Source organism: Hyla sarda, chromosome 6 (assembly GCF_029499605.1).
Source record: "Hyla sarda isolate aHylSar1 chromosome 6, aHylSar1.hap1, whole genome shotgun sequence".
Lineage (NCBI taxonomy): Eukaryota > Metazoa > Chordata > Amphibia > Anura > Hylidae > Hyla > Hyla sarda.
In genome coordinates, this window is record NC_079194.1 from 268,043,592 (window position 1) to 268,059,534 (window position 15,943).

At 43.4% G+C, this 15,943-nt stretch overlaps 2 protein-coding genes across 7 annotated transcripts in view; one reads left to right on the plus strand and one right to left on the minus strand.

Moving 5' to 3' along the window:
- Window positions 1-10,149, minus strand: part of MACROD1 (mono-ADP ribosylhydrolase 1) — a 578,339-nt gene extending 568,190 nt beyond the window's left edge. Inside the window, exon 1 of the mRNA XM_056527246.1 lies at window positions 10,105-10,149. Within this exon, the coding sequence (XP_056383221.1) occupies window positions 10,105-10,114 (10 nt within the window). The 5' untranslated portion in view covers window positions 10,115-10,149. The remainder of the gene's footprint in view (window positions 1-10,104) is intronic.
- The window catches only part of FLRT1 (fibronectin leucine rich transmembrane protein 1), a 330,213-nt gene that overhangs the window by 156,862 nt on the left and 157,408 nt on the right, over window positions 1-15,943 (plus strand). The window contains exon 1 of one of the 6 annotated variants that reach the window (XM_056527244.1): window positions 13,399-13,515. The exons of 3 other annotated variants lie outside the window; for them this stretch is intronic. The gene's annotated coding sequence lies outside the window, so the exon portion shown is untranslated. Of the gene's footprint in view, window positions 1-13,398; window positions 13,516-14,236; window positions 14,358-15,429; window positions 15,452-15,943 lie in introns of those variants that run through there. 2 more of the 6 variants (XM_056527241.1, XM_056527242.1) reach the window with 2 other exon arrangements.

A 15,943-nucleotide genomic window follows, 5' to 3' on the forward strand; every position in this document is an offset into this window, starting at 1 on the left:
TCCGGTGGTTAATTTTTTTGACTATATGGCATCTTCTTTGTTCAGAGGGGTTTCTTTTACTGTTGTCCACAGTTCTGAGTCTGTTGTGGACAAGATGTCATAGCATTTTTTTTTCTCTCTGTCTGCATGATTAATAAGCCACGCCCCCTCATCTCATCCAGCTCCTCCCCTCACCTTGCTCTGTATTCTAAGGACACAGGTCTGCACAGGAGAAGGACCTAACAGAGAAGATAAGTGTTATCTGAAGGGGAGGATGACAGGGTGCACGGGCTGGGGATACATGGACTGCAGGGGAATAAATCTCATACTGGGAATGATCTCTATGGGGTAGATTGATCAAAACCTGTGCAGAGGAAAACTTGCCCAGTTGCCCATAGCAACCAATCAGATTGCTTCTGTCATTTTTCACAGGCCTTAATAAAAATTAAAGAAGCAAGCTAATTAATTGCTATGGGCAACTGGGCAAGTTTTCCTCTGCACAGGTTTTGATAAATCTCCCCCTATATGGAGAGGTGGGGGGGGGGGGGACTCCTGAATGACACATGCTGTGTGTATGCTAGTGTTTACAAACCAGTGTGCCTCCAGCTGTTGGAAAACTACAACTCCCAGAATGCCCTGACGGACTTTGGGCATGCTGGGAGTTGTAGATTTGCAACAGCTGGAGGCACACTGGTTGGGAAACATTGTTCTAGCTTATCCAGCATACACATCATGTTACACCAGTGTTTCCCAACCAGTGTGCCTCCAGCTGTTGCAAAACTACAACTCCTAGCATGCGCAAAGGCTGTCAGGGCATGCTGGGAGTTGTAGTTTTGCAACACTTGGAGGCACCCTGGTTGGGAAACACTGGTGTATGCCCTACAGAGGTGTGGTGAACTACAACCCCCAGGAGACTACAGAGGCTGCATGCTGGTGTTATACCACAGACTGAAGACTCCTGAATAACACATGCTGGGAGTTGTAGTCCCTTTTGTGTGTATGCCAGTGTATCCCAACCAAGGCTGATTATATTAGTGTGCTGTGAATAAGGAGGCTGACCCGGGAAAATAGTAGGGTGGGTAAAGGGCGGAACAAACAAACAAAACAAAAAAAGGAGCCGCCCCAAACCAGCAAGGCATGTGGCATGCTGGGATTTGTAGTTTTAGCAAGAAACAGGAAATAGAAGCAAAGATAGGAAAACAAAGTGGGGGATAAAAAGACAACGAAGAACGGAAATAGAGTAGGCTAAACAACAAGAATAGAAATGAAACAAAACAAATAGGGTAAGTCAAAAACAGAAAAACGCGTTGACCACCGAAGTACCCCTTTAGGAATTTTTAATAGAAGTAATTTACAAATCTGTTTAACTTTCTGGCACCATTTCAGAAAAAAAAAAAAAAAAAGATATTTAAGCCTTAATATCAGAAGGATACGGTGAAAATATCAACATTTAGTTTTTTGGAATTAGAATTTGAGGTTATGGGAGGTTAAACAAAGCAGCAATGAGGAATGATTATGTGCCTATATTTATTATTTATCCTTCATTGAGACAAAAAAAGAGGCGGAGGTGCTCCTTGTGGAGTAAAATCACTACAATGTAAGGGGGAGGGTAGGGGGAAAAATCACCGCTCACCCGACATAGTTGTGTAGCCCATACACAACAATGGTGATCGCGTAGATAAATAATCCGGATCTGCAGCCTTCCTGATGTAAGACAACGGTGAACAGAGCAGCCTTATGGTTCAGGAATTCATCGGCGCTGACCGGGAGAAGGACATCAGACAGGTAAGATACCTTCACAGTGGGTTTTATTGTGGATAATGCAACGTGTTTCACCACGCATGCGTGGCTTCCTCAGACGTGGCCTGATGAAGCCACGCATGTGTGGTGAAACGCGTTGCATTATCCACAATAAAACCCACTGTGAAGGTATCTTACCTGTCTGATGTCCTTCTCCCGTTCAGCGCCGATGAATTCCTGAACCAGAAGCCCGCTCTGTTCATTGAGACAAAGAACTGATCTCCTCTTGACCTCTGTGATTCATTAAACTCCCACAAGGCAGACTGTGCCCCGTGAAATAGCGATCTGTCTCATTACTCCACCCTCATCTGCTCCATGTAGAGTTATGAGGAGCATCCTAGAGATACAGTACAGGTGGGTGGAGAGAAGGCTATTAATGTTAATGCAGATGTCAATAGTGAGGAACAGGTCTTCCCTCCTTGCACTAGATGATCAATACATCTATAGACAGGGGAAGGGTTAGGATAGGGATTATCTCTTTTTTATAAGGGCACTTTAACAAGAGAGAAAATGCCTCAATATGCTAAGACAAAGCCTAAACCAGCACAGTTAAACAATTGATGACCAATAATTAAATTATTAATTTAACCAAAGTAAATGACCCCTCAACCATGTCTCATTTCAGAATTACTAAGATCTAAGGGAGCTATTTCATTTTATTACCCTCTATAAGAGTCATTATCATTTTTTTATATTGGATTGTAAATTCTATGGAGCATCTTTAATGTTTCTACAGTAAAATGAAGGGACCATTAGCTTAGTGTTACCCAACTTGTGGCTCTCCAGTCGAAGGCTTGTCTGGGCATGATAGGAGTTGTAGTTTTGCAATAGCTGGAGAGCCATAGGCTAGGGACCACTGCTTTAACAAATTTTTAGCTTTAGGTTTTTATTTCGATGAATGTTTAAAAACAGATCATGATGACTAGATATGGGCCTATTTACACCACTGTTTTCTGCTGACTGGTCTGCTTTAAACTGTCCCATTCTTAGACTAAGAATGTGACAGATTTAGAGGGTTACTCTGCTCCCCAGCTTCCGGAACATTGAGTTCTGAACGCTGTGTGCAGGCTTCTGTGTTCAGGTCCGCCCCCTCGTGACGTCACGCCCCGTCATGTGACGGCCCCCTTTCCCATAGACTTTCATTGAGTTGGCAGGCTGTGACATCACAAGGGGGTGGGCGTAAACATGGAAGCCCGCACACAGCATTCGGAACTCAATGTTCTGGATGCTGGGTAGCGGAGTAACGCTTTAACCCAGGGGCTTATGCTGTTTGATAAAATTGTTGAGTATATAGCCATATATAAGTATATATATATAAGTTTAGACCATATATTAGTTGCCATTAACTGTGCCAAAATCTTGCAATAAAAGTCTGACACAATTTTAGCACACAATGGGGGAGATTTATCAATACATGTGCTAAGGAAATGTTGACCAGTTGACTATAACAACCAATCAGATTTCTTCTTTCATTTTTAAAAGGGCCTCTTAAAAGTGAAAGAAGCAATGTGATTGGTTGCTATGGGCAACTGATCAACGTTTCCTTTACACAGGTTTTGATAAATCTCCCCCAATGTTATATCCCTAGCTAAGCCCGCCCTGTCTGGCGCAGCCCAAACAGTGTATAAAATCTATGATAAATGTAGTGCACAGCACAATTTTTGGGCACACATTTTTCTGAAGCATTTTTGATCTAGGTCCTCGTATCTTAATTGATTACAGTGTTTTTGTTGATGTGTTTTTTTGTTTTGCTGATTGCTACATGTACAGGCAATCCTTGGAATTTTTACAAAAACTGTAACCCATTAAGGGTATGTGCACAATAAGTGAAATGTCAAGGAAAACTTAGTGAAGTTCTGTTAGAAATCCTCTTTCCAATCAATGCTAAAATGAAGCAGAAATTAAATGGAATTGGCTCTTAATTGCCATAGAATTTGAATGCAGAATATGGGAAAGATTTGGATCGGAAATACAAACTCCCAATGACTTCAGTAGCATTTTACTTGTGGATTCCACTTGATATGTCATTTTTTCTGGCAGAATTTGGATTCATGTTAGAAATTTTCAAGCAGAAATTACTTTGTCTCAGAAATCCCAAGAACTCAGTTGGAGGCTTTTTTTTCTGTTGAAATTTACATGGATTTTGAGGCAGAATCCACCTCAAAATCAGCTTGAATTGCCCTCAAAATGACACAGTGGCCCTCATTTACTAAGAGTGTCGGGTTTATCTCTGAGTGTTTCTTCATTTACTCTGTGTATTTTTCTCCCTGATTTACTAATGTGTCGCATGGGAAAAAAATTGTGTCGGGTTGGAAATTGGGTTGGAAATTGTGTCGCACGGTAAATTGTATATATGTCGCCCGCACAGTGCATGTTATATATGTCCCCCGCACAGCGCTATCATATGCCCCGCACAGTGCATGTTATATATGTTCCCTGCACAGCGCTATCATATGCCCCGCACAGCGCATGTTATATATGTCCCCCGCACAGCGCATGTTATATATTTCCCCCGCACAGTGCATGTTATATATCTCCCCCGCACAGCGCAATCATAAGCTCCCTGTAGCGCTATCATTGACAAGCATTTTATTAGCAGAGCACCTCTCCGGGAAGCTGCTGCCCAATGCTCTGGTAATGCTCCGCTTGTGAGTGATAGCGCTTCAGAGGCATATGTGTATAGAAGCGAAGTGGGGACCAGATATATAAGCGTTATCTGGTCCCCACTTCGCTTCTATACACAGTCCTCCTGAGTACAAACCCCACAGCTGCCCCATCGCCTCCCCCATCCCCGGTGTTATAATGACTTGTTCCCGAGGTCCGCGCTTCTTCTGGCTCCGGCGCAGTCACTGTGCGTTGGGGACGTCACTCATCAATGCGCATCACAGCGCCGGAGCCAGAGGGATTGCGGACCCCGGGAACAGGTAATTATAACACTGGGGATGGGGGAGGCGATGGGGCAGCTGTGGTGTTTGTATTCAGGAGGACTGTGTATAGAAGCGAAGTGGGGACCAGATAACGCTTATATATCTGGTCCCCACTTCGCTTCTATACACATATGCCTCTGAAGCACTATCACTCACAAGCGGAGCATTACCAGAGCATTGGGCAGCGGCTTCTCGGAGAGGTGCTCTGCTAATAAAATGCTTGTGAATGATAGCGCTACAGGGAGCTTATGATTGCGCTGTGCGGGGGAGATATATAACATGCGCTGTGTGGGGGACATATATAACATGCGCTGCTGGGGGCATAATATATAGAAGCTGTGGGGACATATACATTCCCCCCAGGGATTCTATATATCAGTGATTTCCAACCTGGGGACCTCCAGATGTTGCAAAACTACAACTCCCAGCATGCCCGGACAACCAATGGCTGTCCGGGCATGCTGGGAGTTATATTTTTGCAACATCTGGCGGTCCACAGGTTGAAGACCACTGCTATATATCTTTCCCCACCGCAGCTCTTTTATTTGAGAACCCTGCCGGGATCCCTGAATGGCTCCTCAGTACAGGCCATTCAGGGATCCCGGCGGGGAATTTGAAAATGAAAGTAAAATACATCATACATCGCTGGGGAGCGGACCATGCCACCTGCTCCCCTGCTTAATAACTTTTGATCGGATCGGGTCTGAGAAGTGAGACCCGATGTGATCAACCCCTTTGCCCCTGTACTACTACCCCCAACATGAAACAGACCCTGTTCCATGATGGGGGTAGGATTTAGTAAGTTTTGAGTCATTTCCCAACAGCTCAGAGCTGTCGGGTTTTGGTGAAGAAAAATTCACAGGTTTTCCTGTGAGTTTTTCATCATACTCCGAGTGTTTTTTCTTTTTTGGCAGGAACACGCCCCTTTTTGTGATAACCACGCCCATTTTGACGGGTTTAACCCCTTCCCGCTATTGGACGTATGCATACGTCCAGGCGAATTACACGTTCGCGCAAATGGACGTATTCATACGTCCAAGCGATCTCCTGCTCTGCCGCGGGCAGCGCAGGGGATCGCGGGTGGGACTCAGCTGTCAATCTCAGCCGGAGTCCCACCGCAGCTGCCGGGGCCGCGATCGCGCCGGTCCCGGCAGCATTAACCCCATAGATGCCGTGATCAGTTCTGATCACGGCATCTATGGTGTTTGCAGGGGGAGGGCTCTCCCCCTGCCCATCAATCGCGGCGCCGCGATAAAATAAGGGGGATCGGGGGTGTCCAAGACACCCTCGATCCCCCTTGAAGAGATAGGAGTGAGGTGGCAGAGTTGCCACCCCTCCTATCCCTGCTATTGATCGGCGGAGCGGCCGACCAATAGCAGACATGGGGCGGGGGGGGGGGGGGGGGTTAAAGTTCGGTTCCCCCCGCTATGCCCACCCATCGGTGTCCGGGCACAGCGGGGGGGAACCGTGTAATAGCGGCGGCGGCAGCGGCGGTCACTTAACCGGCGGCGGCTGTGATTACGGCGGCGGTGGAGGTAAGTATGACGCCGCGTGTCCAGGAGTCTGTTGCCTAGCAACATCTGCAGGGCGACAGTTTAGAGAGTGGTCTCTAAACTGTCGCCCTCCAGATGTTGCAAAACTACAACTCCCACCATGCCTTTACAGCTGTTTGCTGTGTTGGCATGCTGGGAGTTGTAGTTTTGCAAGATTTAGAGGGGTTCAGGCTAAAGATCACTGACAGTGGTCTCTAAACTGTAGCCCTCCAGATGTTACAAAACTACAACTCCCAGCATGCCCAGACAGCAGTTTGCTGTCTTAGCATGCTGAGATTTGTAGTTTTGCAACATCTGGAGGGCCACAGTTTAGAGACCACTGTCAGTGATCTCCAGCCTGAACCCCTCTAAATCTTGCAAAACTACAACTCCCAGCATTCAGGAACAGCAAATGGCTGTCTCGGCATGCTGGGAGTTGTACTTGCGTGCCTCCAGCTGTTGCATAACTACATCTCCCAGCATTCCCTTTGGCAATCAGTACATGCTGAGAGTTGTAGTTCTGCAACAGCTGGAGGCACACTGGTTGGGAAATACCGAGTTAGGTAATAGGTTCTATTACCTAACTCAGTATTTTCCAACCAGTGTGCCTCCAGCTGTTGCAAAACTACAACTCCCAGCATGCACGTTCTGTCAGTGCATGCTGGGAGTTGTAGTTCCCCCCCCCTCCCATGTGAATGTACAGGTTACATTCACACTGGTGACAGATTACAGTGAGTTCCCTGCTTCAAGTTTGAGCTGCAACCGCAGCTCAAACTCCTAGCGGGAGACTCAGTGTAATCCGCCGTCAGTGTGAATGTAACCTAAAAACACTACACTAACATAAAATAAAGAGTAAAACACTATATATATACACGTACACTGCCCCCCCAATAAAAATGAAAAACGTATCCTACAGCAGTGTTTCCAAAACGGAGCCTCCAGCTGTTGCAAAACTAAAACTCCCAGCATTTCCGGACAGCCATTGACTGTCCAAGCATGCTGGGAGTTTAGCAACAGCTGGAGGCACCCTGTTTGAGAATCACTGGTGTAGAATACCCCTATGTCCACCCCTATGCAAATCCCTAATTTAGGCCTCAAATGCACATGGCGCTCTCTCACTTCGGAGCCCTGGCGTATTTCAAGGCAACAGTTTAGGGCCACATATGGGGTATCGCCGTACTCGGGAGAAATTGCCTAACAAATTTTGGGGGGCTTTTCTCCTTTTACCCCTTATGAAAAGGTAAAGTTGGGGTCTACACCAGCATGTTAGTGTAAAAAAAAAAAATTTTGTACACTAACATACTGGTGTTGCCCCATACTTTAAAATTTCACAAGCGGTAAAAGAAAAAAAGCCTCCAAAATTTGTAACGCAATTTCTCCTGAGGACGGAGATACCCCATATGTGGGCGCAAAGTGTTCTGGGGACGCACAACAAGGCTCAGAAGGGAGAGTGCACCATGTAAATTTGAGGTCTAAATTGGTGATTTGCACAGGGGTGGACATAAGTGCAAAACAATAAATACCCACATGTGACCCCATTTTGGAAACGACACCCCTCACGGAATGTAACAAGGGGTACAGTGAGCATTTACACCCCACAGGTGTCTGACAGATCTTTGAAACAGGGATCTGTGAAAATGAAAAATAAAATTTTTAATTTGCACAGCCCACTGTTCCAAAGATCCGTCAAATGCCAGTGGGGTGTAAATTCTCCCTGCACCCCTTATTACCTTCCGTGAGGGGTGTAGTTTTAAAAATGGGGTCACATGTGGGGGGGTCCACTGTTCTGGCACCACGGGGGGGCTTTGGAAATGCACATGGCCAAATTCTCTCTCCAAAAGCTCAATGATGCTCCTTCTCTTCTGAGCATTGTAGTTCGCCCCCAGTGCACTTCACGTCCACTTATTGGGTATTTCCATACTCAGAAGAGATGGGGTTACAAATTTTGGGGGGTATTTTCTGCTATTATCCCTTGTAAAAATGTAAAATTTGGGGGAAAACAAGCATTTTAGTGTAAAAAATTTTTTTTTTTTTACATATGCAAAAGTCGTGAAACACCTGTGGGGTATTAAAGTTCACTTTACCCCTTGGTACGTTCCCCAAGGGGTCTAGTTTCCAAAATGGTATGCCATGTGGTTTTTTTTTTCTGTCCTGGCACCATAGGTGCTTCCTAAATGCGGCATGCCCCCAGAGCAAAATTTGCTTCCAAAAAGCCAAATGTGACTCCTTCTCTTCTGAGACCTGTAGTGCGCCAGCAGAGCACTTTTCATCCCCATATTGGGTGTTTTCTGAATCGGGAGAAATTGGGCTTCAAATTTTGGCGGGTATTTTCTGCTATTACCTTTTTTTAAAATGTAAAATTTTTGCTAAACCAAGCATTTTTGGTAAAAAAAAATTTTTTTTTTTACATATGCAAAAGTCGTGAAACACCTGTGGGGTATTAAGGTTCACTTTATCCCTTGTTACGTTCCTCAAGGAGTCTAGTTTCCAAAATGGTATGCCATGTCATTTTTTTTTGCTGTCCTGGCACCATAGGGGCTTCCTAAATGCGACATGCCCCCCGAGCAAAATTTGCTCTCAAAAAGCCAAATATGACTCCTTCTCTTCTGAGCATTGTAGTTCGCCCGTAATGCACTTCAGGTCAACTTATGGGGTACCTCCATACTCAGAAGAGATGGGGTTACAAATTTTGGGGGGTATTTTCTGCTATTAACCCTTGCAAAAATGTGAAATTTGGGGGGAAACACACATTTTAGTGAAAAATTATTTTTTTTTTTTTTACATATGCAAAAGTCATGAAACACCTGTGGGGTATTAAGGCTCACTTAATTCCTTGTTACGTTCCTCAAGGGGTCTAGTTTCCAAAATGGTATGCCATGTTTTTTTTTTTCTGTTTTGGCACCATAGGGGCTTCCTAAATGCAACATGCCCCCAAAAAACCATTTCAGAAAAACGTACTCTCCAAAATCCCCTTGTCGCTCCTTCGCTTCTGAGCCCTCTACTGCGCCCGCCGAACACTTTACATAGACATATGAGGTATGTGCTTACTCAAGAGAAATTGGGCTACAAATTCAAGTATAAATTTTATCCTTTTACCCCTTGTAAAAATTCAAAAATTGGGTCTACAAGAACATGCAAGTGTAAAAAATGAAATTTTGAATTTTCTCCTTCACTTTGCTGCTTTTCCTGTGAAACACCTAAAGGGTTAAAACGCTTACTGAATGTCATTTTGAATACTTTGGGGGGTGTAGTTTTTATAATGGGGTCTTTTATGGGGTATTTCTAATATGAAGGCCCTTCAAATCCACTTCAAACCTGAACTGGTCCATGAAAAATAGCGAGTTTGAAAATTTTGTGAAAAATTGTGAAATTGCTGCTGAACTTTGAAGCCCTCTGGTGTCTTCCAAAAGTAAAAACTCATACATTTTATGATGAAAATATAAAGTAGACTACTTACAAACAGAGAGCTTCAAAGTTAGAAAAATGCAACATTTTCAATTTTTTCATCAAATTTTGGGATTTTTCACCAAGAAAGGATGCGAGTTACCACAAAAATTTACCACTATGTTAAAGTAGAATATGTCACGAAAAAACAATCTCGGAATCAGATTGATAAGTAAAAGCATTCCAGAGTTATTAATGTTTAAAGTGACAGTGGTCAGATGTGCAAAAAAGGGCTGCGTCCTGGAGGTGAAAATGGGCTGTGTCCTTAAGGGGTTAAAAAACACTCTGAGTGATGATATATTTTGTCGAGTTGTGCGACCAAATTTGCGTTGCATCGGGTTGACATTAATAAATGGTGGCTAGTTGCCCTAAAGAGGTTGTCTGGTGGGACAAAGGGGCACACTGAATAATCACAGACTGACCTGCTGACATTCCAACAGTGCATGGGTCCCCATTGATCTCCACTTTTTAGTCAGTGTCTTGACATACAACTACTCACTGGCTGCAGCATTGATCCATCTTATTCAATGATGGATTGAGTGGTCATTTCCTTGTTTAGATGAAGATCAGAAAGAGGAGAACAGCAGGGACATGGACAGGGCATCACTGGAATAAAAACAACTGGGGTTTGTTAGGGAGTACTGCTTTTTTCCTTATAATTATAACCATTTGTCTCCCTTTCCAATTATTATTTTTTATTTATCCTGGCAGATAAACCCTTTTACATTGTTAACTAGTCTTTTTGCGCTATGCTTCCTTTTAGTCAAGAGCAGGACTAGAGACATACTATACAGGGCAGAGGGGTATAACTGAAAGCCTTATTACATGTCATCTACTTTTGGATTCATAATCTGTTTTAACTATTAAAAAACTGCATCCAAATGCAACTGGTGCTCTGGGCTTTACTGCTGATTAAGACAGGTGGTCTTGATATGCAAGGCCTAGTTTGTAGTCCCATACCAACCACCACTGGTTTTACTTTCTTACATCACTGAACATTAAATTAATTAACATGAGCTGTAAATATGTAAGGTGATGACCTGCAACAAATCATAGTACATTGACCAAATAGGTAGTGCTGGGCGATATGACCAAAAATGAGTATCACGGTATTTTTTTTAAGTATCACGGTATTTCACTGTATTTTTTTTTCATGCAGGACTGGGGGTTAACCTAATTTTCTAATCATTTAGACAAATTACTGCAGTAAATTGCCATACACTTACCTATTTTACTGTAATGAGTACTGAATATTGTAGGAAACTATACAGGTGGGGTATGTGCAGAGTATTGCACCCTGTACTTCAGACAGGGTGCAATGAATGCTCTGCACATACCCCACCTGTATAGTTATGTACATACATTGTATGTCCATAACTATACAGGTGGGGTATGTGCAGAGCATTGCACCCTGTCTGAAGTACAGGGTGCATTACTCTGCACATACCCCACCTGTATAGTTATGTACATACATACACACACATTGCAATTTGCTATGCACATGGGGGGTATGTGCAGAGTCAGACTGAAAAGCATTGCACCCCAAGGTCCACTAAGGTTAAATGCTCTGTCTGCAGTCTTCTCTGTGCATACCCCGTGTGCATAGCAGCACAGAGCAGACTGTCTTGGGGGGGATCACCCTGGGAGGACCGTTCCGCGCCGAATGTGCACTGCTGAGATTGATTTTTACATACCGGCAGACTCAGTGGTCGTGGGTGGCGGCATGAAGAGCGGAGACTGCGCAGGCTACAGGGGAGGAATGCCGGGAACTGTCTGATCCAGCGGAGTGACGATGGTGAGATGCTGACAGTGACTGAGCAGGGGAGGAATGGCGGGAACTACCGCGGTGGCGGGAAGAGACAGTAAGGAGGAGCAGCCCCACCCTGGTGAGCAATTGGTGGATGGATTCGGTGGGTGGGGCTGCTGCTGTTGCTATCACCTGGCTTGCAACGTGACTTGGGGGGAATCGCGCTGTGGAAGCAATCGCTATACACAGCGCAGCGCAGGCTGCCCGGCCGCAACAGCCTAACCGGTACTGCGGTATATTAAAATCCATACCGTGAACAAAAAAAACCAAAAAAACGGTATTCGGTACATACCGGTATACCGCCCAGCACTACAAATAGACACCTACCAATCTCCATTTACATATAAAAACAACAAATCAGAGCACAATAGATAGCGTAGCAATACTTACAACATATTTTTAAAGACTACCTGTCATCAAACCATATTTTCGAAACTAACTCAGATTATATTCCCTAACTACTCCTAACACCGCCCTTTAAAACATTTCCAAGCTTTAAAAAGCTCTGTATCATACCTTTCCCTTTGCTCACATTGTGCAAGCTCCCAGCAGGAGACAGTGGGCGTTGCCCAGCAGGCACAACGTCACTGAAGCCTGCGAGAGCTGTGCCTCACCATGCCCAGCATGCACTTCCTGAGTTCGGACTTCTGCAAGTCCGGGTGGAGACCAAACTAACTGTTTAGTGGCCATTTTTTTCAATCCCATTAAAAACATATAAAGGTTGAGAATTTTAACAGCAAGTAAATAGCAAATTGTCTTATAATAACATAAGGAATAATATATTAAAAGTTTAGTTTGGTGATGGGTACTCTTTAACACAGTAAGTCTGGATTTACATTACATGTGGCATACATTTGGGCTAGGATTTTTGCTCCCTGATTTCTTTGGCGTACCTTTGGCCCATAGAAGGTTTTGGATTTATGTTACAGTATATTTACATTTTCACATACTAAGTCTGTAGTATCATTTCAGTTCTATGAGGATCTGATTTCCATTCAATAGAACCCCTAAAGTTTCAGATTTGAAACCAGTTTTATTAATGTAAAACAACTTAAAGATATTTTAACTTAACTGCAATGTCCCGTACAAAAAGACAGACATTTTTAACTAAAAGACTCTTACATATGTTGACCCTGTAGAAAACATTAATATACATTCAGTTCAGTTAAACAAAACTATGGGGAAAATTTACCAATACTGTTACATTTGCTGTTGGTGGTGTTTTGGACACATAAGACTTAAAGGGGTTATCCATAGAATTTTTTTTTTACTAATGGGCCCAGGCTGTGTTTTAAATAAAAAAAAAAAAACATTCTCTGTTGCACTTCACTTGCCGAAGCTGCAGACGGCTGAGATGGGAAACCGCTACGGCCAGTGATTGGCTAAGCGGCAATGTGATGTGTTGCACAACGATAAGGAGCCTCAAGAGAGGAGTGTAGTCTTGTCTTCTTTGTGGGTTTTTGTTTCCAACAGGTATTTTTCCATGGTATTTACTATTGTATTTGGCGATTTTCCCTATGTTTTGCTCTTTTTACACATGCTCTGAGCTGTCAGGCTCAAATCCACCACATTTTATGTGAAAACATTAGTAAATTGTTTGTTTAGAATATGTACGCCTCTTTTCCCTCATGGCCACACCCATTTTGAGGGTTTTTGAAGTAAAGTGTGTAGTTAGTAGGGTTTTTTGTCGGAAATTTTGGTGCACAACACATGCGACACATAAAAAAAATTCTACAAAATGTAGAAGCCTTAGTAAATGAGGTTCATTGTGTCGTTCGTAATGTGCACCAAAAATAATGTGGCGTTAGCACTAAGTATTTGTTGGGGCCACCAACTGTAAATTTACCCTAGTGTATTTAATTGTTTCCTAAAAAGAAGCTGGTGTGCAAAGGGGCCACATTCTCATGTTTATCTTTGTCCTCTATGCAGGATCCAGTCCTTGTTTAGGAGGCAGTGTAACAAAAACCTCATGAAATTGCAAAAACATTATATTGGAACAATTTTTCATATAAAGAAGAGTGTCGAGGTGAGGTGTGAAATTTTTTATCTGCAGTAATTGTTTTACAGCTGACAGGCAGGTAGCTCAGAGACTTCCAGTTACAGAGTCATCAGCAAGAGAGATGATTTGTATGACTGGTATCAGTACTGTTTAGCGGAAGTGAAGTGTGTATCAAATCTGTTTTATTGCTCACAGCCAGATAATGTTGTTTTTTTTTATTATTATTGGCCTTTTTGACAACGAATATTTAGTAATGAAAACATATGAACTTATGGTATGATATGATCTCCCACTCACTAAGTAGCTTTTTTTCCCTTTCCACCTATATTTCCCATAGTTCAGTCTCTGCATTTGATCACATAACAAGAGAAGGCTCTAGAGCTCACCTCTTAGCACTGTATACAGATCCCATGCATACAAAATCTTACTAATAATGGCACATGCATGCTGACAGGCCCTATTATGTGCATAGGCTTCAGAATGTTATTGTGCATGCGTTGCCGCTAGTAAGTCTGTTAAGCCAGGAGATACCTTTACAGATTGACACAGTTGGGGAGATTTATCAAGACCTGTGCAGAGGAAAAGTTGCCCAGTTGCCCATAGCAACCAATCAGATCCCTTCTTTCACTTTGCAGAGGCCTTGTTAAAAATGAAAGAAGTGATCTGATTGGTTGCCATGGGCAACTGGGCAACTTTTCCTCTGCACAGGTTTTGATAAATCTCCCCCAGTGACCTGAGTCTTTTATGTCAATCATGCAGGGAGGGGAAGCCAGGTTGCTAGCAATGCTGCACTTCAGCCTCTTTGACACTTGCACCCAAGATAAAAAACAGATTTTATGACTTATGGAAATGTCATTGCCATAGAAAAGGTAGGATTTATCCGATTGGCTGATCATCTGTCAGCCTACATCTGCAACTCAAAGCGCACAGATGAGAGATTCTTTTTCGGAGCCCAGACTAACCTAAATTAAAATTATTGCACAATCCTGAAAGTTCACAGTCCCTGCTGATCAGTGCTTCCTGTTCCTGTCTCAGGAAATCCTCCATAGCCTATAATTGGCCACAGTGGTATACCACCCCCAGGCAGTAATTTGTTGAGGGGGCATTTCCATGCAAGCAGGAACACTGATCAACTTCTTTTTCATGTCTTCTCCAATACCCTTGTTGCAAGGGTACTGCTGTAAGGGTTTTAGTCTATTCTGTTTACAGCAGCCATGCTCATCTTTCTATGAGCTGCTACACTGATTACATTCGGAGAGGCTTCAGAACCTTTCACTTTTTTCACATTTTGTTAGAAAATTTAGCAAATTTATCAAAATTAAAAAATCTATTTGAGTCGTCTGTGGTCTATTTAGTTGATTAGACAGAATTTGGAAAAACACAGCCCCGTCTATATAAGGTCTCTCTGCAGACACCAGTGGCGGATCCAGGGGGGGGGGCAACGGGGCAATTGCCCCCCCGCCGAGATTGCCGCACGCAGCACCCGCCCCACCACCTTGCATGGTGGAGCCGAAGCTGTAAGCTCCAGCTCCACCATTCACTGAACTTTCACACGCTGTGATTACACAGTATGTGAGCTGCGGGGACGCGATCCACTAGAGGCCGGCGCGATGACGTCACATCATCGCGCCGGCGCCCGGAGATCCTGTCCCCGCAGCCCGCATACTGTACGTAGTGAAGGGTTCAAAAATTCTGCATTGATCACGGCATCTGAGGGGTTATTGGCGGACATCAGCTCGATCGCTGATTACTTTGTAAACCTTGTGGCATCAAATCCAAGAAGACTGTAGGCTGTTATTACTGCCATAGGTGCTTTATCGAAGTACTGAGAACTGAAACTTACATTAGTGCAATATTTACATTTTTCCTCTTCCATAAATTAGCAAAGTTTTGTTACATTTTGAGAAATGTTTTATTTTATCTTTTTATTGTAGAAGTCCACAGGATTACGAAGTATAAAAAAGTAAGAGAGTCTGAAGACGTTACTAATGTGCTGTTCATAGTGCTAATGATAATATACAAATTTTCTCTATAATCTGAACCGTCCACTACCATCTCCAAGTCTTTTCTTGTATTGCACCAATTCTTTGGAATGTCCTACCCTGGACAATCAGAATGATTCCCAACATCCACAGTTTGAAGTGTGTCCTATCACCACATCTTTTTAGGCAGGTCTATTGTGTTTCATTTTAACTCCCCCTTCTACATTTTCCTTATAACTTGACCTTACCAGTATTACTCACACTCCTTCTATACACAGATACTGGATAGTGACTGGTCAAGTCGCTTGATGCATACAGTCATGGCCATAAATGTTGGCACCCCTGAAATTTTTCAAGAGAATTAAGTATTTCTCACAGAAAAGGATTGCAGTAACACATGTTTTGCTATACACATGTTTATTCCCTTTGTGTGTATTCGAACTAAACCAAAAAAGGGAGGGAACAAAAGCAAA